This window comes from Thermobia domestica, chromosome 4 (genome assembly GCF_964235325.1).
Source record: "Thermobia domestica chromosome 4, izTheDome1.hap1.1, whole genome shotgun sequence".
NCBI lineage: Eukaryota > Metazoa > Arthropoda > Insecta > Zygentoma > Lepismatidae > Thermobia > Thermobia domestica.
In genome coordinates, this window is record NC_137457.1 from 298,643,400 (window position 1) to 298,670,908 (window position 27,509).

General features: G+C 33.8%; 1 protein-coding gene across 3 annotated transcripts in view; it reads right to left on the reverse strand.

Annotated features, from left to right (window-relative positions):
* The window catches only part of LOC145684234 (uncharacterized), a 42,522-nt gene extending 15,224 nt beyond the window's left edge, over positions 1-27,298 (reverse strand). The window contains exons 1-2 of one of the 3 annotated variants that reach the window (XM_081756334.1): positions 27,199-27,298; positions 17,684-18,186 (exon numbers count right to left, since the gene is read on the reverse strand). In XM_081756334.1, the coding sequence (XP_081612460.1) occupies positions 17,684-18,069 (386 nt within the window). In that variant the 5' untranslated portion in view covers positions 18,070-18,186; positions 27,199-27,298. Of the gene's footprint in view, positions 1-17,683; positions 18,187-26,788; positions 27,040-27,198 lie in introns of those variants that run through there. The other 2 variants (XM_081756332.1, XM_081756333.1) reach the window with 2 other exon arrangements.
* Between the last annotated feature and the right edge of the window lie 211 nt (positions 27,299-27,509).

The window sequence follows — 27,509 nt, forward strand, 5'->3', positions numbered from 1 at the left end:
GTTATCTAAGTCATTTTCACCCGTTAGGTCCAAAACTTTTACCTAGGCAGGAATATCGTCCTAACTAGAGTCGTGATCAGTGTTTTGTCACTTGTTTTGTATCTGACATAGATTTTTTTGCTCTTTTTTTTGTAAATCCGTATGTGTTTTGCTCCATTCGGCTTTCTACAAATACCGTCAATCAATTCCACTCATTACATTTTGCCTATGATGTCTGTTCGGGAATTATCGAGAAACTTTTAAAAAAATTCCATTGAAAAAAAAATACGTATTATGTTTATTTATCATTGGGTTCTGGATTTCATTATCTCGTAGTTTCTTAAAAGCGACCAAAAAAATAAGTGTAAGAGATTAAACAGAAGTTAAACTATCTCTTATAATTTCTAAATTGCACATTTTCAGTTATGTACCATATAATGAAATTTGTATTCTTGGGGTAACAAAAGTTTAGGGGCGAACTCCCGTGGTTGCAAAACTGGTTGCTTCCAACAGAGTTACAACGCAACGGATGTTAAATAAAATGACGCTGAAAGATTTAACAAGCCCACACTAAAATACTAAAAAAAGTCAGTTTTAACAAATGGATAATTTACCATACTGATAATTTAGACACAACTATTCGTCTTAAACTCAGTACTACAACAAGCGTATCGTAGTAAACTGATTAAATCCGAATAGAAAGGGTACTTTTTCAGGTATTACAAATACTAAAAATTAGCTGTTTTATTAAAAAAATATATCAGATTTGAATCGAGTAATTGGAGATAGTCATCTACAAAGTAAAAAAATAAACTCGGATTTTGTTTTAAAAAAAATGAAGTACAAAATGCAATTTACAACCATTCAGTCACATGTAATTTGTTTTATAACGTTTGAAATCGTATTATCGATGAGACAGGTACTTGTTATCTAGATAAAGTGTTTTATTTGAACACGTTAAATACAGCAACTTTATGGACTACAAGATAAAGTTCCGTTTCACTTTTCCAGCGTCATTCACAAAACTTTCAATACTCCTTAGCTAATATATAGAGGAACGTGCTGTACGTACGACCAAAATTTGGATTTGATTGTTTTCTGATCCCTGTGATGCATTGTTTCGCAAATAAAAAAATAGGCATATAGTTTGGAGTCTCTCGAATAAAAAAATGTGCCTATTTAAAAATGTCGTTAAATAAGAATAATTTTTATTTTCCCGAGACCTTTTTTTTGCCGTAGGTACAATAGCCCGTTGTACCTACGGCCATCTATTATTTGAACCCACGAACAGGGTGAAATGGGAAAAATATAATCAAGAATAGGGCACAAATAACGTTTTATTTTGTTAAAAGAAACAGATATTTGAGCAGAAGTTATCAAGGCTAATGCTTGTTAATCGCACACATTTGTCTGAAAAATGAAATTATCATTTTTAACCGAAGTTAAAATCGCTGAAACCAACTGAAAATGAGAGAAGATGGGATTGACGTGTAGTGAATCCAACTTTTGGTTATTGCCGCTTCTTAAGATATCAACTCGTGAATGCCAAGGCCCGTTTTATTGTCTGTTTATTTACTAGTTTTCGTGGTGCTCCTTTTGAAGTTCTATTCAAAAGCTTTTTCTATTTTTCCTGATAGGCTTTTTCTAGTTTCTTAATCTCTTGTAAGTTTGTCAGAACCCTTGAACTGCCTTTCTGTCGCCCACGCCAATTCAATTTTAGGGGAGGGGCCTTGGTATAAGACCACAAAACTTTTGGCGATATCAACAAGAATGCTGAAGTACCTCCAGGCATAATGGTGCCTTCCGATATATGAGGCTCCTGTTGATTTATGCCTGTTGCTGGTTATAAATACTGTTCACCCTTGTTCCTCAAGGATGAATCTGTTTCATTGTCATCTGCTACTTGTTTAATGGCTTTATTGTGGTGGTCATAGGTACACCTTGTCTCATAAAGGTTGAGTGCATTCTTTATTGCTGTTTCGAGGCAAAAATTTTTTAAGTCCAACTTCGGGTATGTTCGGAAAAAAGTAAAAACAGGTTCGAGACTCCAAGCCAACCTCCGCAATCGGGAAAAAGTTTGCAGATGTGTTTTTCATCTTTTAAATATAATAAGACTTGTTACCAAGTGTAGACAAAAAGCAATATTGATTGTAATACTTAAAGATACAATATTTCGAAACTTTATATTAATGTCAACACATGCTTGTCAGTCACTTAGCTCTCCATATGTAATGGAACATTTAGATACGTAAACGAATCTTTCCATATGCAAAAGAATGCTGAAAGTTAAGACATAGAACGTAAGTCTCGCCTGAGTACTAAAATTAAAGTCAAAATAATAAAAAACAGCATTTGCAGTGGATATGAATGTCATAATTATCTAGAGAGCCGCTATACATCGCGAGAAGCATCTTCCGAAGAGTGCTTATGTTAGCTCAGCGATAAGCCTTTGTATTTCAATCGTAAGGTTGTGAGTTCGATTCCCATCTGAATCAATGCTTTTTTTATGAAATTCTATTTTCCGCAATACATGAAAAATTATATAAAATAATTACATTAAAATACATCACTTGTGTGTATACATATAACATATAATCATTGCAGAACATAGTGATTATTATATTTAAAATATAACGTCTGATATAGGTATTCACAGGACGTTGGTATTCTATATGTAAATGTTAAATAAAAATTCAGAAAATAATACCACAGCAACAACTAGGTTATATGGTGTATTGATTTGCAGATATCTGTCATACGGAGGTTACTTCTCAATTTTCTCATTACACCAAATGATTTACGCTTTCTGAAAGGTAAAGAGACTATGCGCGTATAAACAGAAATTATTATACAAACTCGAATCTTGGTTAGACACAAAACTCACGATCCCCAAAACCATATAAACAGGAAATCTACGAACACGAAGTCATGTCAAAGAGACTTATTTATACTTAAGAAAGAATGCAGAATAGGATTTCTTTCCAAAGGATTTCAGTTCAATAATCTGCAATGGTTTTGTATATGGATGTGGTCTCTTTCTGTCCGCCTCTTTAAAATATATATATATATAATGTTCCATCATGTAAACAAACATCCTACATATAGTGGTTCCAGTCTAAAAAAGAATACTCTTAGAGTAAGCTATTGGGAGTTGGAGGGGATACATATAAAGTCAAAGCGATCGATATTAGTGTCGAATCCATAGTTCTCGTTGTTGCAGATATTAATAATTACAATTCCGATAGCGTTGAAGTCCAAATTCAACTCGCATCGTAAAGCTCCTTCGTGGTTAAGCGTGTAGCGTACACGCTTTCGGCGTGGGATACTCAGGTTTGGCCCCCAGCGAGAGCTCATGTAGTTCGGATTGTACGTTAATTAGTAGGTCTATGTCTCATATAGCCACACTGCTCAACGAGTAATTAAACTCAAAATCAACTCAATCGATTCAAATCCCATCGTTATGACGGGCGATAAAGGATGATTAATAAAATGTCTCAAGTGACTGAGGTTAGTGTGAAATCTATAGTTTGGGTTCGTCAAGCTATTACAATCACAATAGCATTTAATGTCACATTTTGGTATGACCGACTATGTAACCTGGATTTTGAATTTACAGGGGCAACATCAAAAGCGTTGCTCACATAACTCTAAATATTTTAATGTATGTATAAGTGTGTATTCCAGCGAAACTCCGGAATGTCTGGAGCAACTTTCGCCTAACGTGGGAGACATATTACTTTTAATCTAAGAAAAAAATACTGTGGAAGTCAGATACTCCAAGGGACGGAAAATGGGAAGAGTGACATGTAAAAATAGTGTACAATGACTGATCATAGAATGTTATCCTTGTTTTCTGGGTCGTTGAGATGAATAGTGAGGCACTCAATGGCGTTATCTCCAAATTCATCCTCATCTTCAGAGGATGAGAGGCTCGGAGTTATGACCAAGAAAATGTAAAAGCTTACTTAAATATTTGTCGAATTGATAGTTTTCTGGAGTCGCGAAAGCGTTTCTAATAACTTTGAAATGTAGTTTGAACTCAGTTCAAGATGGGCTTTTTAATCCTATCAATTTCTCACCTTAAGAAGAAATTACCATCAAGCCAGCCTTCGCAATCGAGAAAAATATTTGTAGATGTATGTTTCGTCTTTTAAATGATATACTACATATTAAAATCAGAGATTGTGTGGGTCAATATTTGTGAGTGGGTCGACATGATTCACTGCGAAACACCACTCACCGTGACTCACACTGGCCCATTGACCTACCGACCCATTCTGCTCAGTGCCTTGTAGATAACATTTTCTGAGCACTGGTATGTTTGTCTACGTTTTACTTCGAAGACCTCCATTTTTCTTCTGTTATTCATTTGGTTCTAATGAAAAAAGAATAATTCAGGCTCTTTTGGAAATTAAATATTTCAGTCTTACGTTCCACGTTTATGTCGGTTCGGCTAAAGGAGACGCTGATGATGAGAAGTGATTGAAATGACGAAAGTGGGAGGAAACGGAAGAACTCCGAGAAAACCCACGAGCATGGTGTTTGTCCACCACAAAGTCCACACGGCGCAAGCTGGGGTCGAATCAGGGACCCCAAGCACCGGAGGTGAACGCTCTATCACTGAGCCACCGCGGTGCCTCTTCTCTTCAGTACCATTTTAACCAGAGATGGTGTGGGTCAATGAAAAGTTGATCCAAGACTCACCATGACCCACTATCACCCACCACCCAAATGACCCACTCTGACCCACCATCAACTATGAACCATTCTGAACCATTGTGACCAACTCCGACCCACCAAAACCTATCATCATCAACTAATGACCCATGATCCACGTCCTCCTCTCCCTTGACTAAAGAGGTTACACCTGTAATAAAACAAGACTATGAAATTATCACTTCTCGGATTTCGAATTCCTACTGTAAATCGCTCAAGCACCGCTGTTACAATACCGGTGGATCTGACCTTTACGATATACAATAGTAAAGTGTCTGTCATCTTCCAAATTAAGATGAATTTAAATTTATCATATATAATTGTTTCTTTGTTGGCTTACAGATACATTTCAGTAGAAAGTAGGATAAAATTTGAGTATCAAATCAAGATAAGATAGGCCAACGTAAAAAAAGAAAAACTAGTTTTCCATATAATTAAGCATGCCGGGCTAATTTAAAAATGTCCATGTAATTAAGCTTGCAATACAAATTTTATGGCCATTTTTCTCACAAGTTATGGCTTGAATGCCTTATTCTCTGAAGGCTCCATATATTATATAACGAAATACTTTAGTTTGTATAATATTTACCTGTACCGTGGGCAAAAAGTGCTCATAAATATGTAATATACTTAGTAGAATGTTCATTTTAAATTAACAGAAAAGAAGAATGTTTTTAATATATGTAAGAGATTATTATGGGATAGTTGTGGCTATGTACATGTTATGTGTTGACCTAGTCAAGTGAATTTATGTATTTCACGGTTTTAAAAAGGAATATTTAAGACATATCAAGCAATAAAGGTGAGACTAATGATCTTTGAATATCTGAGTTGATTCTTGCATAAAGAAAAGTAATTATCGCTTCGTAACTTATATATTACAAGACGGACCAGGTTGACGACGCTTTTCTATAGAGTCGTTATAAAAATTTGGTGCCGGAACCCGGGACTTTTGAAAATTCAGTTCCCGAAGAAGGAAAGTAGGGCTGAATTTACTTGGATATTACCATTTATGAATACGAACTTAACCGTATTACGAAGCGGTAAGGTCATCAAAAGAAAAATGGATAGTGAAATAGTGCAACAGGAATCTAATACCAGTAATCCAGGTGAAATTAGTGCAACACCAAGTTTGTCATCTGAGGATCGACTTTTGTTAGCTGTGCAGCGACAAATTATGCAAATGACGACTGAGATAAAACAAACCATGGAACAGAAGCTCAATGAATCTAACACAAACATGGAACAGAAGTTCTATGAAACTAACCAGACCATGGAACAGAAGATAGAATTGAAATTCAACGAAGCTAACAAGACCATGGAACAGAAGTTCTATGAAGCTAACAAGACCATGGAACAGAAGTTCTATGAAGCTAACCAGACCATGGAACAGAAGATAGAACTGAAGTTCTATGAAGCTAACCAGACCATGGAAAAGAAGATAGAACTGAAATTCAACGAAGCTAACAAGCAGTATGAAGAATTAAGTAAACGGATAGAACGGATAGAACTAAAATCAGACGATACGAAACAAACAATCGTCCAGGTGATGAACGACATATCCTCGCAGTTTGAAGAGAAGTTAAAAAGGTTAGCCGATGAGTGTCAAGAAAAGCACGATCATCAAAATCATGAAATCTGTGCTGTAAAAAAGGATTTAACGTTAATAGAATCTTCCGTTAAACATCAAAAGATCCAGTTGGCTACTATGCAGGAAGAAATTAAAACGTTACAGGCTAGAGATAACATTTATCGCAATAATCTGGGCAGTGATCGCTTCGAGTTTCCCCAATCACCGGATATAAATACGCCTTCGCCGGAATCTGAGGAGGATATTATATTAGAGGAAAATTGTCCGAAGATCACTGATGAACGAAATATAAATGGTATCATGACACAGCACGCTACGGACCGGAACAATCACACCACAAGAACAAGGAGTGAGAAAAGAAAGGTAAAGTTAAGTGTCAAGATGAGCGAAATCAAAGCCATGAGTAAATTTAGTGGTAAGTGCAATGAAAATGCTAGTTCTTTCTTAGAGAAATTCCAAGACGAATGCAATATAATGTCTATCGACCGATCACAATACATGAAATTAATACCCCATGTATTACTCCCACCTTGTTCCTTATGGTTTAAGGCAATACGTGATCACATTAGTACATATGAGGAATTTAAAGCGGCATTGATCGCGAATTACGAAAATGACTTTTTGCTGGCAAACAGAGATGCCACTCTTAGAAATCAACATTTCAATCCTCGATTGCACAAATCTATTGTAGAGTTTGTTGTAAATGTCTATAATGAATTAAAGGTTGTTAATCCCTTGCAATCGGAATCAAGAATAATTGCATCGATTCGCAATTTGCTTCCATTTAAATTACAGCAGATCTTATTTTCCACTCAGTGTATGAGTTTCAGTCATTTATTAATGCTTGTACAATGCTACGAAACTCAATACCATGCTATGAATTTAACACAATCAGGAATGGGTAAAAATAAGAATAATTCAGATCATTTGGTCCCTGTTCGGAATTTGAATATCCGAAGTGTGAATAATAATGAACCGAACCTAAGACGAGTATACTCTAGCAATCAAAATGAACAAAATAGACAAGGTTATGTAGGGAATCCGCCTAACCTAATTAATCGTAATAATTCCTATGTTAGACCATATAGTCAAAATAGGTTTAAAAATAGACGAAATGTATGGAGAAATTCCACATACGCAGCGAATTACGTGGATAGAAGTAATGGAAGGATAAGAGATGGCACTTCACATCAAGATCCAGGTATTGAAGTAATTTCTGTACAAAACAATAATACAGGACATAATCATGATTGTGCTGTACAGTGTACCCTATTGGAACCCTACTCGAGTATGAATTTAAACTAATTGCGGCTGATATGGTAGGGGTTAAACCCATGTCAGCTGTAGGTTCTCATGAGCATTTATCTAAAAATTTAAGCGATAATTTCTATGAACATTTATCTTCCAATTTACCGGTTCATGCTAATTATGAAAATGATCTTTCCTATGACGTTTCTGTAAAATAAATTTATTTACTTCCATTTGATTATTCAAACGTAGGTTATGTTTAATTTTTATTCTTTCTTATTAATGTGAAGAATCATAATTCAATTTATAATTAGTTAAAGGCAAAAATTATTTTATATTAGATTGATTTGTGTTTAATTATCAAAGATTATGTTAAGAATAAGATCCATTCTATAAAATCAATTATTCAATGACTACCTTGAGTGAAATTCTTCTTTATTTTGGACATCTTAGTGCTACTATGTATACATTACAATTGCAACATCTAACTTATTTGTTATACAATGCGCCCGAAAAGAACAAATATTATTTGTCATATCACCGTTTGTAATGATGATCGAAACTATTAATCTTCATAATTTGTGTTTCACCCTCGTTAATTATATTTCTAAGCGACGATGTTTTTAATGATAAAGAATAAATAATAATGTAATAAAAGAGAAATATTAATGAAATCAAAGATTTATTGTAAATGTATTTATGTGAATGATAATAACTAATATTTTATATATATATGAGGGTTAACCAAAAAGTAATGAAGATATATACGAGGTGTGATCAAAATATAAAGAACATATGTAATGTACGAACATTAATCTAATCAGACCAGTGGTTCTTGAATATAAAAGCCAAGCCTACTCATGACTTTTATATTCAGTCCCTTTGTCGGGCGACATTTTCTATAACGAAATACTTTAGTTTGTATAATATTTACCTGTACCGTGGGCAAAAAGTGCTCATAAATATGTAATATACTTAGTAGAATGTTCATTTTAAATTAACAGAAAAGAAGAATGTTTTTAATATATGTAAGAGATTATTATGGGATAGTTGTGGCTATGTACATGTTATGTGTTGACCTAGTCAAGTGAATTTATGTATTTCACGGTTTTAAAAAGGAATATTTAAGACATATCAAGCAATAAAGGTGAGACTAATGATCTTTGAATATCTGAGTTGATTCTTGCATAAAGAAAAGTAATTATCGCTTCGTAACTTATATATTACAAGACGGACCAGGTTGACGACGCTTTTCTATAGAGTCGTTATAATTAAACACCAGCTTTAGCAATTATTATAATAGAAAGCAGTGGGTATAAAATGCGAAGAACTATAGTTTTCATTTCTCAATTTGTTTCTGAACTAATATTATTTGTTTTCGATTATTTTTACAAATCAACCTACTATTAATTTCCAATATATAGAAAATGCCCTCCACCCGCTCATAAAAGAAAATTTTTAAAAATGCCAGGACACGTTCTGTTTATTTTTAATAAAGAGTTAAATTCGAACCCCTACTCCTCCCTAAGGATATGTATTAGAGTATATCGAGAAAACGTTTTTTTCGAAATCTTGATACCCTTAGTTGCCATTTTTGGCCAAATGTGGTTAATAAAACATAAAAAATTTCAAATCGATACCTCAATGTTTTGGGGTGCCGCCAACGGCTTGAAATTTTTAAAAAAATGATCCAATCCTAGATTTTTTAAGACACGAAATGAAATATTATAACATTAAAATATGTTCCCCTTTCGTAGTAATCATTGTTCTCCAGACAGTCTGAATATACTGTAAAAATATTTCAAGACTCTACTTCAATTTTTTGAGTGGTCAGCATCCCTCTTAACTGTGGGGGGAAAAGTCAATTATCTTGTGTATTAATGAATATTTCTAAAAGATTTTCGCAAAGATATTTAAACATGTTAGTGATTTTTTTTCGTCAAGTATTAGACACAATGGATCCCAAAATCAATAAAATGAAAAGTATTCCAGTTTTCATATATTTGGAAAACGTATGATACTTTAAAAGTTTCCTAAAACTCGCTGAGATACAACATTGTAGTTCCTGCAACACTTAACTCATTTTTAAATAAATTTATTACATTGGAAATAACTTAGAGCTCATCATGATGAAGGTGGTTGCAGTTCGAGTTCCATCCTCCCTCCCTCTCTAACCGAGCTTTCTTATGTTCACATCTGTGATCAATATCATTGCCCGAAGCAAATTCTCGGGATAACTAAACCATACATTTCGTATTATCACTGAATCTATGATTGATTTAGTATTTGAATCCATAGATCTAGAAAATAACATGTTTCCAAATATGTTTAGCTGCTCGTATGCACGATGGTTCACTTTTAAAATAGAACCATACAAAGGCATAAATATTCATTATGTAGGAAACCATAATCTTGAGCTCTTTTCACTGATTTTCCGTTCCGATGTAAAAGCATGCGCAAAATTCCACTAGCAGTTGTCACCCAGCTTGCCTGATGTAGATTTCCTTGGTCCTCGCTTAAAGTTTGTTCAACTTGTTTTAAATGTTCATTTCCAAGTTTTTTTTTTTTTATACCGCTTCATAAGCCGTTTTGTATCACTTTTGTCTAATCCTCCTATAATCATTTCCCTTCTGTTTTTTGATCAAGAAATGACTTGTAACTTTGGCATTCGTTTTCCTTTTTCACATTTACAGTGAATCAGTGCATCAGCACATTTACACCAAGCAATATCAAATAAAGTTTCTCTGGAAATTTGTGAAATTGAACTAGTTTAGCGTCACATGTAGGGTTGGATTTTCTCACTGATTTTAGGAGCTGACGAACTTTTTCGTAGTATTAATGAATTAAGGCAACAACTGGTTGTTGACTTAAATTAGCTTTTCACATATAGATGACTAATTCCAAACTTGAAAATTTTAGAAGCAACTATGTAAGTAATATTATAGGCTGGTCGATCTTTTCTAGAACGGGAATTATTTTTTTGTTTCCCTTTTCTAACAGGAACTCTTTCAGTACACTTTCTATTGTAGGCAGTTGAACACAACTAAACTCCTCGGGAGACCCAATAACATCGTGAATAATGGTTTTTGTGTCTTCTCACTGTAATCGAGTCTTATTCTCCAATTCCATGTTGATACAAGCAAAACAATTGCGCACTCACAAACATATATGGAAAAAGCCACAGGCTTGTACACAATAGGATCAAGCAAAAAACAATATTATGCGTCAACGCTACCAAACTAGCAAAACCACACTACTTAAATGTGATATCACCTTAAACTGATTTGTATGTATAAGCAAGGCAAGTCCATTTGTTTCGATAATTGAATTGCAGGGAAAGCAGATGTCACACACAAATATTGTAATTTTATGATTTTCCCCCGAAGTCAAAGAGATGGTGGCACCTCATAAACATCGCTAACGATTTCAAATTTCTTTTTTGATTGTATTTGAGCTATTTGAAAAACAATTACTACTAAGAGAAATACTGTATGAAGTAATAAATATTTCATTTGTTATTTTACAAATCTACGATTTCATATTTTTTTTCGAATTTCAAGCCAGTGGCGACACTTCAAAAAGTTGAGGTATCGATTTGAAATTTTTTTTTATATTAAACACATTTGGCCAAAAATGATTACTAAGGGTAACACGATTTTGAAATAAACGTTTTTCCGATACACCCTAAGTATTATAATGAAAGTAAACGCGTATGATAGCTTCCCAGTTGTTATTGGGGCCCTGATTTTACACCAAACGTCATTTCATCTGACTTTGCAATTTGACCGTGATGATCACTCAGACATAGTTACTTTCAATTTTTATATAATAATTCATATATTACAGGTGATTCAAAAATATTGTTTTCCAGCAGTTATCTCCTCTAAAAGCTCACAGGCTGCATATCAAAATCGAACTCGTATTGCTACTGCCACTCTTACAATTACAAATATCAAAATCCAAAAGTGCCTGAACTTTTTTCGTTAGAAACAAATGAAAAAAAGAAGAAAAATGGAGATCTTGAAAGTAAAACGTAGACAAGCTCACCAGAGTTCAGAAGATACTGTCTACAATGCACTGAACAGAATGGGTCGGTGGGTCATTGTGAGTCACGGTGAGTGGTGTCTCGCACTAGGCCATGTTTTTTAGACCCACTCCAAATCTTGACCCATTTCACCCACTTACCAACCGACTCATTGACCCACTCTCTCTTTGATTTTAACATTTAAAAGACGAAACATACATCCACACAATTTTTTCATCGATTGCCAAGGTTGGCCTAACATAATAGTTGAAATGGTCATTTCTTATAATAGTGAGAAATTGTTGATTAAAAAGCCCATCTTGAAGTGGGTACAAACTACCTCCAAAGTTATTAGAAACGCTTTCTCAACCCCGAAAACTATAAATTCGACAAATATTTCAGTAATTTTTGAGATTTTATTTTTTGCTCTCCTAGGCCATCATCCTGTGAAGATGGGGATCAATTTGGAATTAAACTCCATTGGGAACATTGGATAAAACATTAAGATCAGTCGTTTTACATTATTTTTAATGTCACACTTCCCAACTTCCATAACTTCATACTACTACAATATTTTTTCTTAGATTGAAAGTAATATGTCCCCAAAGTTTGGTAAAGGATATCCCAGACATTCCGGAGTTACGATGTAATATTCATTTATACAGAAACTTTAAAAGATATCCAGTATAAAATTGCCTCTGAGCTGCATCTGGTGATTGTTAAATAAATAAATAAAAAATACTTAGAACTGTGCGAGCAATGCCTTCGATGCTGCCCCTGTACATCCAAAATCCAGCTGACATGTTCGTTTAGAAGTGTTGCTATTTATCTCGGTGATAACGAAACTATGGACTCTACACTAACATCGGTCGTTTTGAATTATTGTATATGTTATTCCCTTCGACTCTACTTATTAGATGTACTAGGGGATCTTACACCTACTGGAAGTTGAAACTAAAGATTATCAGAACTGCTCTCAATGAACTTGGGGACCCCGAAAGATATAGATTCGACACTAACATTGGTAATTCTACATGCCACAATTTTGCACATTCCTTCAGGGTGCTAATGGGTGCTTAACTTGCATGGCATCTGGAGTGCCACTCGTTATTTAAGCGACCCCTAAAATTATGGATTTGACACTAATTTCGGTCTTTATTTTATAATTTTGACGCCATCCCCGTTCATGCCTAGGAGAGCAAACGGATACTACCACCGCTAGGACTAAATTAGATCTTAAATGGCATTAAAATTTCTACCAATTAATTTAGCAACCAGTGCTGCATTTAGAAGCTCGATGTCCCTATGCACATTTGCTCTCGGCGCCCCCAATAACTACATATTTCTCCATATCTTGATCTCTAACTTTAAAATAAAACTTAATTCCAATATGCTAAATTAGTGGATTTATTACAGTTAAATACCACAAACTAGGTGCTACAGCTACAACTACGTAACAAAAAATAACAAATGGGAAAAATGTTCTGAATTATTTTAAAATTTCTTACGCTATCGTTAAACACATTAGAATAGTAAAAGAGGACTGTTTATGAAATAGTATATTTGCTCTTCATTTTTTAACTTTTTCATACGAAAAAAATAATAGTATTTAATTTTTAAACTTTGCGCTTTTGAAAGGCACGGGCCCAGTTGGACTAATGAGAAATGTGGCACTGTTAGCGGCGCTGAAAACTTACGATTCGACTCTAATATCGGTTGATTTCGACATTTTTATGTCGCTACGTAAACACCCTGGTGCTAATGGGAGCTTAATTGGACTTGAAAGTAGAACTATTTACCTAAGCGACCACGAAACTATGGATTCGATACTAATATCGATCCTTTTCTAGCATTTTTGATATGTATTCCAACAGTATTCTTTTTCAGACTAAGAAATATGGTTAAAAGTGCTCCAGACATATCACAATTATGTTGAAACACACACACACATCAACTTTTATATTTATAAATACGGATATAAATACAGAGTCAGCGAGCGAGCGAGAGAAAGTGCGACCCAAGGCATCACCACTTCCACAATGCAAAAGCATATATCAGGTATTGAATTGAAAATCTATGAAAAGACTTTCTGCTGTGGCATGCTTCATAAGGCTAATACCAGTCTGCTAACGTCACCTTTGGGGTTCATGAATTTCTTGCGAGCGTCCCGAATTTGGATTCTCTGTTTATAACCCCTTTTTATGCCTCGGATAATTTTTCAAGAACATAAATGACATGCTGTAATATGAATGTTGAGACGTAACCTCTATATGACAAATAGCTGCAAATAAATACACTACATAATTTATTTATTGCTATTAAACGATTTTCTTAATTTATATTTAACATTCTCATATATAATACCGACGTACTGTGAAAATCTATCTCAGATGTTATATTTTAACCATAATAATTACTATGTTCTACAAGGATTATGTTATTTACATACATATATATATATATATATATATATATATATATATATATATATATATATATATATATATATTAATGTAGTTATTTTATATAATTTTTTATGCATTGCGGAAAATAAAACTTATGGGAATCGAACTCACAACCTTACGATTTAAAATTCAACGGCCTCCACTGAGATAACACAAGCACTCTTTTTAAGATGCTTCTAGCAATGTATAGCTGCTCTCTAGATAATTATGACATTCATATCCACTACAAACGCTGTTTTTGCTCTACTTTGCCTTTAATATTAGTACTCAGGCGAGATTTATGTTCTACGTCTTAACTTTCAGCATTCTTTTACATATGGAAAGATTCCTTTACGTGTCTGAATGTTTCATTACGTATGGAGAGCTAAATGACTTACAAACATGTGCTGAGATTAAAACAAAGTTTCGAAATATAGTATCATTAAGTATTTCAACCAATGTTGCCTTTTTTATACAATTGGTAACAAGTCTTATTATATTTAAAAGATGAAAAAGACATCTGCAAAATTTTTCCGACTGCAAAGGTTGGCTTCGAGTTTCGAACCTGCTTTACTTTTTTCCGAAGATACCCGAAGTTGCACTTAGAAAATTTTTGCCTCAAAACAGCAATAAGGAATGCACTCAACCTTTTTGAGAAAAGGTGTACAACTGATTCAAAGGTCGTAGGTACAGCACTTCGCCATCTTTTCTTTGCCGGTTGTCGGTGACAAACCCAAGGTGGTTTGATCGACATAAAAAGCGGAAATCAATCAATAGAATCACTACCAATAGTTATAAGGAATTGTTGGTTCGTTTGGGTGCACATAAGGGAAAAGAAAAACTAGTTTGTTTAATATTTTTTTTTACATTGGCCTCCCGAAAACATAAAAAGATAAGCTATTTACCAGACAAAGATCGCGGAACACGGACACGTATGGAAGTGAAGGGCTCGAAACGAAATCTTCTCTAACCAATTTCGGATCCTTCCCGAGAACACATGATTTTCAGTGAGCACTGGCCGTACGTATAACCAGCTGTAGGTACAGCTCTCCCCTATACATATACAAAGCATCCTAGATGTACGTAATAATGAGATGGCCTCTCATGGATGATCTAATTGGACTGGGACTTAGCGTTTAGTTTAGCAGCGAACTTCTTTCATAGGTGCATCTGTAATTTCACATGGGATATGGAATCACATGGAATAGAAACCAGACTCTTCCATGTCGCGTGGATAACGTTATGTAGAATTTCCCTACTGAAAAACTTTAAAGATGATTTTGCCGATAGTTATATTGGTTACATTTACAGGAAATTTTACGTAATGTTCTATTTCAGAAGTCGTAAAGAAAGATACATTTAGCGAATCAGAAATCAGTACCGTCATACTTTGTTCCTTGCTGCTAAACAATATTGTGCTCCACTCGGTCCTTTGCACCGTTAAGAAAGAATGGTTCACAGTATAGTTATCAACAACAAATTATTAATCGAATTATAGCCCACATTAGTGTAGCAATTAAGACATACATCTTCCATGTTTAAAAATATCATTACCTTCTATGAGGAACGGTATTCACAACTTATACTACTTCATAAACTTTCACAAAAGTAGATATCTTAGTTTTCGAGAAAATTTTCGCGGTTATAAGGTTAGTGTACACGTCTCCTTTGTCGCAAGAAACCAGGTTCGATTCCCGGCAGGAGAACATGTACTTTACACAACACCTCAACCTGCATATTTACGTTTCATATAACTTGGATGCTAAACTTAACACTAGTATTCCAACCAGCCTATAACTTATTCTTTGCTACATTTTTTGTAACACTGTACACTGATTTATAATTGATCCCAGGTATTTTACTTCAATCATATTTTAAGAGTTTCAGGCTTACGTCAAATTTTGTAGTTTGAAATTCTAAAATACAATCAATGTGTTATGGTTATATCGCAAGCCGGTATTTTAGGATGAAACGTGAAAATTTTTAATCCAGGCTCGAACTGCAGTTAAGGAGTAAGATGTATTTTCGTATAAAATTCACCCTTTAGCAGGAAGCAGTTGTAAATCATGTTACTTGTAATGTGTAAAAATTAAAATTCTTGCTGCGCGATTTCAAAAGTATGCAAAAATTAATAATAATAATAAAAATATTTGAAGTACCTTGCAGAAACTGCTTTGAAGTAAGTCTCGAAATCGTAATGAGAATAGCGCAAAGGAAATATTTTGAAAAGAAAATCAAAATTTATCCTCTTACATATATTTCAAATCTTCAGTAGAAATGAGCAATTCTTAGTAAACAAAATTGATTTCCTGTCGCTACATTCAACCTCCCTTTAGTTAAGTAATTCAAAAACTTTATCATTTAATAAAACATGCAGAATACAGTTATTATTTAAAAAAACTGAAGTCCGGTCTTCGAATACGAAAGAGGGCCATGGAAAATATTTGAAAATTATATCTGAGTTATTGAAGTTCTTATTTAAACGACGATGCAATCGCGAAGTCTAAATTCACTGAACTACTAAATACGTTTGCAAATTCAATTCAAATGGTGCTATCATTATTCTTAATGAATTATTTGACCCTTCCCTTTCTCCGTTATGAAGTGCATATCAACCATGGTATAATTATAGAAACCCATTACCACTAAAATGAAAATTAGTTTTAAAAAATGTATCCGCTTCAACCGTTTCCTTATTTTCGCCACTTAATATAAAGTGAGTAAATAATACAAAGTGACACAGTAAAGATAATAATTATTAATACAAAGTGCGAAAATAAAATGTCACACAAATTGCACTTTATGCTGTTAAGAAGTGGAATTTTCGCAAACATTTGAACACAGGTACAATTTTTTCTCGTGTGCAGTTTACATACAGCGAATTATATTTGTAAGTAGTTCTGTCATGAAGTTTAAATCTGCCTGCCCCTTACATGGCGTGCTTTGATCGAAGTAAGACTGTAAAATGTCAGTTCGCGATAGATACTATAATCGAAAATTCATCAAAAAGTCCAACGGTACGGATTTACGTAACTTGTCAACGTATTAAAGTATTATTGGAATTGTCTCTCTCTCGCTTTCCTACAAGCGGAATTTTCGAAAACTCTGAACCACATATCCAATTATTATTAATGAGAAATCATCACCTTAAATTAAGTAACTTCTGAGATACTCCAGTTTTGTCGTAAGTTTTGATATATTTCCTTAACACACACGTTTCTTAAAAAAATCTAAATAGACTATGGTCTGTCCCCTGGAAGAATATCCTGTTAATGATGTGAATTTCTCTACAACGTACGAGAACAAACGTACGAATAACCAACGTTCAGTCTTATATATGTTTGCGAAAAATAATAAAATTCTTAGCTTTACGAGAGATAAACGAGCAGTTGTGTTATCATTACATATATTTTCAGTTTATACAACATACAGCTTTCTAGCTTAAGGCAAAAAAAGTTTGATAAAGAAAATAAAAAAATCTAATCTTTTGAGCATATTCAGAATCTCAGTAAACAATTGTAACTCTTAAGACCATTTTCGATCTACTTTCTAATTTCAAAATATTAAATTTGGTGATTGTTTTAAAACAATAAATTCCGATGATTTCTTTCGAGATTCTATGTGCAATAAACAGAGTGTGTGGTAAGAACTAAAGATTTAATTCTGTATATAAATAATTACCTTGCGACTACATTTGTATCTTCTATTCTTCCCTCTTCTATGTTACTTATAATAGATGTTTCATTTGATTCTTCAGGCTCGTCAGTTTCTTCAATTTTTATCTCGTCCTCACAAATATTTACATAGGAATCTTCCTCTTTTATTTCGCAGTCTGCCTTAATCGAATCAAATTCGTTTGAAGCCGAAGTGCAACTCATACTTTCACCTTTCTCTGTGTTGTCATTTGTGAATACTGGGATCACAAATTTTTTTGTGCGAGGACACATTACATCTTTCCCTTTCAACGAGTTCTCGTCAATAAAAGAATCGTTGTTTTCAACTTTGAGAAATATTTGGTTACTAACCACCAAAGTAAATTCACAATCTGAACTATGCTCCTCTTCCATTATAGATTACTATATTTTTGTAGTTTCGCAATATTCAATATGACGTTACCAAAAATATATATAAATAGATCATTTTATTGTACTACTTCTTGTTCAACGTTGTTGCAACAACCGCATCTACAAGGAAACAGAAAAAGTACAAAATTTAATGATACTAAATTATTTTCTTAAGAAAATATCTGTAATCCTAACTGCAATCTCTGTCCTGTATTACTATTACTCATAAATCAACACATACAAGGCGTTATGAGAACTTTCTTTTGGTAACTTTCATATTAATCGCACAATCCTTATTCTCATGCAACGAATACCAAATCAATTTAAGGGGACAGACTACAAAATATTTTTCAAAAGCTAACAATTTTTCTTTTGCCAGTTTTTCGTAAATGAAAAGAGACAATGAAATATAACTTTCCTCAAAATAAAATAATGTTATTCTACCCCCAAAAATACGAATCGGAAGAATTTTCAGTGTTGCCATCCATATTGATGACTTATCATGCTGTCTGTGTTCCTTGTTAACTAGTTTTTAAATAATATTTGTATTTATTTTGTAATAACGTATTTAAGTTATTACAGAGTAAATATAAATATTATTTAAAAAGTAGTTAACAAGGAACGACAGCATCGTAAGCCATCATTTACTGTTGAGTTCATTTTCCTAGTCGCTGTCTTAACCTAGATTTTTGGGTAATTCAAATTATGGCCATACTGTAATTTCTATGGATGGCAACACTGAAAATTTTTCCGATTCGTATTTTTGGGTGTAGAATAACATTATCTATTATTGAGAAAAGTTACATTTATCTCTTTTCATTTACGATAAATTGTTAGCTTTCCAAAAATATTTAGTAGTCTGTCCCCTTAAGAAGAAAATTCAAATGTTAGGAATCGAACTACCTTTTAACCATTAGTATATAACGGTGGGCAACTAATTTAACTCGGAATCCGAACAAGACGTATTTAAACAGAATTAAACTCACTACTACAAATGAGTAAACACTCAATCATAAAAGATACAAGATTTAAACACAGCTTATAATACAACCTTGGAGAAAGACTTATGAAGTGGCATTAGTTTCCAATCAAACTTTTAAAAATATCCAAATAAAAGCAGTTAATACCGCGTATGCACGTATAGATGGAAATGTGTGACGTATAGATGGAAATGTGTGAGTCGAATCGAGTATTTCTTTGTAATATGATTTACAATTGAAGAGTGGGAGCGCGGAGCTTACTGCTGGAGCACTTACTTTCTTAGTGGTGAAATATCCCTGATTCATTTCAACTACGTTTAAGTTTGAATACACAACATCGTATTTCTAGTCTTCTTCAGAGTTGTTACGTTAATTCCATAATCACATATGAACAACTTCTTTTATTTAATTATGTACGATGTTCTTTATTATATAAGATATTTCTCTATATTTTGATGCTAAGGGCACAGACCAGTTATAAACGTTGTAGTTGAACTATTTCCGAATACAGAAAAAGGAAAACTAAGTTTTTTCTTTTTTTTTGCCGTAGAAACAAAATATCTCCAGTTCTTATTTTGCTGAACCAATTCATTTTGATTTATGTCAATAGAATATTTCAAAGTTTTGGTATGGAAAAGGAGACATTCAAGATTTTGCATGGCGAGACGGATGCAGACAGAGTGAGCCATTACAGGCCGCCATCCTTTTGGTTCATTTATTAAAATGAACCAACAAACTGTTTTTTTTTTCTCTAAGTGGAAAAGGAAATAATAATTTTAAAAAATACAGTGAAAATAGAATTGTAGTTATCTTGGAAAGATCATGAAAATTTAGAGGAGGAAACATATTTTATCCGCCTCCAAATGATTAATGTTTTATTTTTTTTAAAAAATAAACCATCAATTACGGCTAGTACGTAGAAGTCACACGATGTAAGTCAATGTTATGCATTTGACACACATGAAAACAATTTAGCGCTATAGCTGTCAAAACTTCTTTTTCCCAACGAGGAAGCTAGGAAGCTATAAGGTCCAGGTTTTTCACTGAAACAATGGTTTGCCACCACGACTCTCTGAGCATTCTCTCTATGCACGGAAATACCTTATTATGTGAAATATATCGGACTTATCTATTTTGATAGTGTGAGACTATTCTTATTCTTGAATAATTACATATTTAGAACTTAAGCGAGTACACTGGTATAGCTCAAACTTAATATTGCCCCAAAACAACGGATTTTAAATATTGGTACCTCTCCAACCCCCATCTGAAATGGCAGATCACTAACTCGGCTGAAATTGATTGTATTTCAAACAAAACGATTGATGCTTAGACTTATAGTTCTCTTTCCAATACAGGAATTAATGAAAATAAGTCTTGTAAAGCTAGGTGGAAACAGATATTGGATAAATGTCCTCGCTAGATTTCTAGTATCAAAAGACAGCTTACGAGACTAGTATCCTATATAAAATACTTCAACCGCGAACGCTACAATGAGCATCTGATGACCTATTTTGTAGTCTTACCCTCAATACCCGTAGCAAAGATACTTTCCAAATGCTTGTAGTAATTTGCAACTATGAAGTGTCGAGACTTGTATATTCGAGGCCTTACTTGAAAACATTGAGCCAATATTTGTGCTCCTCTGATATAATCTAGCCGGCAATAACAGTGAACTATAATGCACATGCCTGAACGAGAACGTTTTTTTTGACTTTTCAAAGACTTGTTTGTCTGCCCTTTCTGTCATAGCCTGTGTTTGTTCTCTGTCCTGTGATGATGCACTGTAAATTACATGTGTAATTGTGCACATGATAGTTTCCCCTCAATCACCTATCTCCTTGAAAGATAGAGCATTTACAATTTGCTATAAGAGTCTCTTCTTATCCGGAATTGCTGAAGAAGGAAAAGTAACGTCACTGTTTTGGTATTTTTTTTGTCTGTACTATAATAAATCACATATCTTCGTTGTAACTCTCTCTCCTTCGATCTGCATTCCACTTTTAATCCTGAAGGAAGATGTGTTAGCTGAAAAATTTGTGCTAGTTTCCATACGACTTTTTCCTATATCCATGTCTACTGACCGCAATTCAATGGAACTTGGCAAATATATAGTCTTAGATTTGCAGTAATTCTGGAGGTACCTTTCGTGCAGTTACCAGTCTCTGTGATACTGAAATTTTCTTTGAAATATCCAAATTTATGTATCAAGTAGGACATTGTTCTTCGAATGTCTCATTCTTCAAAAACAAATACGTCCAAACAATGATTCAAGAGCAATTTGGATACGAGCAGAGAATCAGTATGCAAAGCTCTAAAATTTCTTTTAAAAAGGCACGCAATTTTAAAATGGTAAAACTCACTTTAGCTTTTTCGTATTTTCCCATCCTCTTTTCACGATTATAACATATTGCATATATCATTTTATTAAAAAAAACTACTTCAGACATGAAAACTGCTCTACTGTTACTTCCTTTTTCAGTATACATAGACTCTCTTTTGAACATCTATACATGAGGATATTATTCCTGCACTTTACATAGGAAATCTACGTTGGAATATTTTACAAATTAGTTAACTTAAATAAAAATATTCTTTGTTTTTTTTTTAATTTATAATTTGTGTGATTCTGATCCCCTTACGATTACACAGTATATATTTATCGAATCCACGTTTGCGATTATGTTTTATATTTAGTTTCTAATAGTGATAGTTAATCGTTTTTCGCTGTTATTTCAAAATGTTTGTGAAAAAAATGTCATTAAACTATACGCCTTAATTTTTGGAACTTTTTTTTTTTTTTTGACGAAATGAAATAAAATATTTAGTTTAACTTCCCACCAATATAGCCTTTAGACGAAATAGACAGAATGATCGTGAAATTACTTGTTGTGCTCTCCCTTGGGAAACGAGTCCAGGACTATGTCTAATATAGGCACACAGGTTAGCCAGTACATCAGCAGGACGATCTAGATCTTTTATACGACTTACATTTTTATTTTAGGGTATCTTGTGAATTTATTACCCAATACCACACAGTTAGTGTAATGAGTTAAAAAATTTACCTGGAACCTTTTAAATTTTCAGAATCTTCGGAGCGTGCATGGCTCACCCACTCAGAAAGTGCTCAATAACTGCATCACATAAGCATGTAGGTATTTTCAGTTTTCTCTACACTTTCGAGTGCTATTACAAATTGTCGAATATCACAGAAGAAACTACAAAAATGAATACTGCTTTATATTTTGCGTTTTTAATTTCTTTCTTTTTGTGTATTTGTTTTACATGCATATTCACATATATGTAGTTCGAATACTGAGATAAGTCATATTTCTGGACTGAAATTACTGAAAATATGTAAGTAGGTGCGCTGTACTGTATTATATTGTCGTGCGTAGATTGTTGGCTCATCCAGTTTAAATTTATATTTGATCTTCAATTTTACACATTGTTCCCTACATTTTCGATTATTTTCACAATGAATTATGTCTAACAAATTACTGTTCCAATATTCCATCACGTTTCACATATTTTTGTTACTGTACGCAGCAATACCAACTACGGTAGTTTACCGAGGCATTGTTACAAGACCTTTGTCCAAGTTTCTCTTTCGAAACATTACAAATCTGTGATGATCACACGCATTTTCTAATTACCTCATTAAGTTACAAATGTGTCGCTAACACAAATAATTCCGTTAACTACTTCAGATGGCGGCCCCGAATTAAAAAATTTACGGAGAAATAACAGAATCAGACGAAATGTCAGCATGAGAGTAACAAAAAAGTAATAAAGCTCATCAATGTAGAGTGATTAATTACGGAGAAAAACGAAGTTAATTTTTGGTCTACACGGGTTTGCACATTGATACAATATTAGGTAAACAGACAACAGAGCATAATAAGACAGTGTTCCAAACCCATTGTCTTAATAAATAACTAACGACATGTATGCTTCAGTAATGGAGAGAAAATATAAATGCAGAGCGGAAACTAATAAGAGGAGAATTGTCCCAAGCATATCTGGTAAAATAGCAAAATTTGGGTGCAATCGCATTTAATGCGGACATAAGTTTATAAAGTCAATGGAAGAAGTATGTTAAAATAATCAAAATATGTTGGAATCTTACCTCTTACACGCACAATAAAGCAAAAGTGAAAAATGGAAAATGTGCTCTTTTTTTATTACATAGTAGTCCATAAAAAAACACACACGATGAACTAAAGTATGAAAGCAGAAATATGAAGCCAAGTTAGAAAGTATGAAATGAAATTAAATCTTTAACTTTTACATCCCATGGTAATGCCGGTTAGGCTAAAGGAGACGGTGATGAGAGATGACTGAAATGGTGGAATGAAGACAGTGGAAGTAAACTCGAGAACCTCAAGAGCAGGGTGTTTGTCCACTACAAATTCCACACGGCGCGAGCTGGGATCGAACCAGGGACCCCAAGCACCGGAGGTGAACACTCTACCGCTGAGCCGCCGCGCCCCCCACCAATCTAGAAAGTGTTCACGTGTCACAAGACATGTGTTTGAAAGCAGTGTTTTTCCACTAGCCTCGGTTATGCTTCAATCCATCGTCGCTCACGCGCCTCCCGTATGAGCGCACCGCATTACTGCTCGCGTTCCTGCCGGACTCGGTTAGATTGTATTCGTGCCGTTTTACACACTACCTAGCGCAAGTTGATTTGTGGTCTATGTTCTGCAGTTTGTGTGCCATATGTGCAAACGCTATAGTTATACTCAGCTCTCTTGAAGTCAATCTGCTTCCATTAACGCAACTCCTCCCTTAAGGAGCACTTTCAAAGACAACAAGAGTTTACTTCCAGCCAAGAAAATTCATACTTCATGAATGTACGTACCAACTTTTATGGCAACAAATACTTGAAAGAAGTATTTTCGTATATGTTTAGTAATTTTTGATGTCCCCGGAAAATGTGTCTGATAGGCAGCTTTGTTTTCAATCCCTCTTCTAAAAGCATATTTACATAATACTGTAGTAGGAGGTTGTTTATTGTCTTGATTAGAAACATGAGATGGTAAGGGTTCATTGTTTTAGTTATTCCTGAATAGTGAGTAGTTTCCAACACTTAACAGTTGGAAGCAGTGGTCTAATGCTAGAATTTTTGTTAGGTATACGCTCGATCGTTTTCAAAAGTATAGCGTATACGATAAAACTACCTCGCGTATACGCACCCCAATATACACTCATTCTTTCATAAATTTAAGGTGAGTATATGCTAGAGTATAAACATTTTAGGTGGGTATACGCCGTATTCTCCTGTATACGCCCCATTACATCCCTGGTTGGAAGATACTAATTTTGCGAATACAACACAGGCGAATATATTTCCAACAATAAACAAAGCATGACAATAAGAAATTATTATTTTTCACCATTAAGAATGAACGACGGAAATGAAAGAACACTAATTCTAGGTAACAAAATAACAACAAATAAACAGCAATAGAAGGCAAGGTTCCAGAACACTGGTCCCCTTCCTGATTCATCACTAAGAGGCCATGTTAGGTGAATAACGACAAAGTACTCTATTTCAAAGTATTAACTAACCGAAACACCCCTTTCATAAAAAAAAAAAAAAAATATTCCAGTAATCTAAATTATAAAATAACAGTGGGGACAGAGCCCTTATACCCTCCAAACGCACATTACTTTAGAATATAATGTTATCAGAAGACATACTTCAACGCAAGTGGAATTTTGGTTAATGGATAATTTCGAATAATTTATTTTGTATAATTCACAAAACTTGCCCTAAAAAACAAAACTAACGAGGAACATCAATAACATTACAAAACAGTACCCATTAGACAATATACCCATTGAGAACAAATGAATTTTAAAGAACAGCACACTATATGACAGAAAACATTTTGTAAACCCATAAAAACTAAACGCATATACAAACATAATAGCATCAAGAAATATAACACTAAAAGAAACTATAAAATGTACACAGAACACACGAGAATTAAAGCAATATATAAATACTTCAACAGATTCACACAATACAATCACACACCACGTCTTCCGCCAATGAACATTTCAACATCGACTCCGAATACGAAAATGAAACAACAGAATTTAAATAAAGCAAAAAGCGGAAGAAAATAAAATGTGTGCACATAAAATGAAAGAAATAACAAACATCATCATTTATATAAAATTAATTAAAACATTACTATTACTTAATAGGAATTACTATTACTATTATTGTAGGTAAAACAATAAACCTACATATCACTAATAGTGTGGTTAAGGAAACAAATCTAACAGTGGATTGTTCAATGTTTGAAGTTCATTCGGTAATAATATATTTCAACGATAAAACGTTCAAAAACCGGAAGAAAAGAAGGAACGAAACGCAACCAAAACTAGGTACGTAAAATAAATTTCATTAGTTTTATGAAGCGGCCCTGTGTACTAGAATCTTCCCGTAATACAACTTTGAAAACAGGGTCTTGCCAATCTAATCGAGGGACTCAGATTTGCGGAAGTTTAGCCAAGTAATTTCCTTACAGAATAATGTATTTTAACGCAAAACCTGAATTTTATACAGATGTTCTCAATGTGTACAGAAAGTAATATTCATTCATAAAACGCCACAGATTTGCTATACGGATACATAATTTCTAAAATTTACACAAGAAATTTTTAATATTATTTTAATAGTGTAGTGTGTATATAATGGAAATATGGTGCGCACCTACCTCTGAGATGCGAATTTAATGGGAAATACAGAAATGAAGGCCGAAGGTGGTATGCACGTATACTCCCATAAGATAATTCGAGACGGAAGTCTAGTTTGTGAACTTTTTACGGCAAATTATAAGCATATTGTATAAAAGTAGTTTTTAAGCAATCGAAGAAGTTTGTGATTTTACATCCGACACAGATCGTTACTGAAATAAATAAATAAATAAAAAGTAACATTTAACACAAATATTTCACATATTTACGTTCAGGGAGCCATTGTGCACAGTGCATAAACTTATTGAAGGCGAATCAGTGCATATGAAAGTAAGCGGAACCATTGAAAGATCTTTTTAAAGATTTGTAGTGACCACTTTTTTTTTTTTTTAATCTAAATGGTGATCAAGGTGGAAACCGACAAGCCCTACTAGGCTTCTTACCCCTTTCTCTCGCTCAGCTATCGTTTGTGAAGATGGCATTCATGTTATTAAGTGGCCACTTTGTTTTTGTCTAAATCGTGATAAAGATAGAACACAAGCCCTGCGGGCCTTTTAACCACTTTCACTTCGTCAGGTATGTTTTGTGAAGGCAGCAAAGGCGCTTTCTAGTGGCGTTTGTTTTTCTGTATATTGTTATAAAGGTTAAAAAAATATAACAAAACGAGCCCTCCGCGACTTGTGACCCCTTTTACTCGCTCAGCCGTTTTGTGAATGTAGGATTCGTTCTCACAGTTGCCATCTAGAACTGGTTGGTTTATATTTTTGCAGAAGACCTCTTAAAATGGATCTGCACCGAAGAATGCAATTGCACACCTCATAAGTGATTGCTGAAGGTATAGAAAGTGAATGCAGAGAGAAAGGAGTACCTTACATGAATTCGTGTATGTATCCATATGGTCAATCTGCACGCATAAAACCTCTACATCAAACTGGTTGATTGTCACAAAGTAATGTGATGTTTTAAATCTCCACAACATTGCATTTACACTTCAACTACTAAAATTAGGTATTTCATTATCGTAATACCTGTTGAAAGATGTAACTACCGGTAATTCACAATCGTAATGCCTGTTGAAAGATTGAAGTACTTTATAATTGTAATACCTGTTGAAGATTCAGTGCATATCTTATGTTACTGTTTCCCCTTTTTGATTTTTTGTCTTTGTTCACTTTCGACTACAAAAACTGCTTATACATGAGGTCTCGACAACTATTCCCCCATCTATTATAAATCATTAGTGTGATGTTTATGTGAGTATTGTTGCCAACTCTTAATGGGCAATTGTCGCTAAATTCAGCTTCGAAAGTTAGTAAAACTGGTATTTGCCGAATTTAAGTCCAAAAACGATGTTTCGTTTTCTTTCATTATCTTGCGAAACATACAGTAAACGTGTATACGAAAACAAATCAATTAAAACAGGAAACATATAAATTACCGTACTTATTTGCGAAAAGTATTGTCTCGTCCTCCACACCTCCATGCCTTACTGTTTAATGATATATATATATATATATATATATATATATATATATATAATGTGGTTCGAACTGAAATGCAGAAATTCTCAGATTTGAAGTTAAATGCTTATCTGCCGGTCTGCTTCTAATACAACTCTTTCGAAAAAAAACCATTCTTCAGAATAGGATCATGTGTGACAAAGATAAAACATTTCTGGGAGCTGCATCTGGCTAGTGGATCATAGTTTGCCCATCACTATATCTAGTTGCAGTCTGTAGTGTGTTGTGA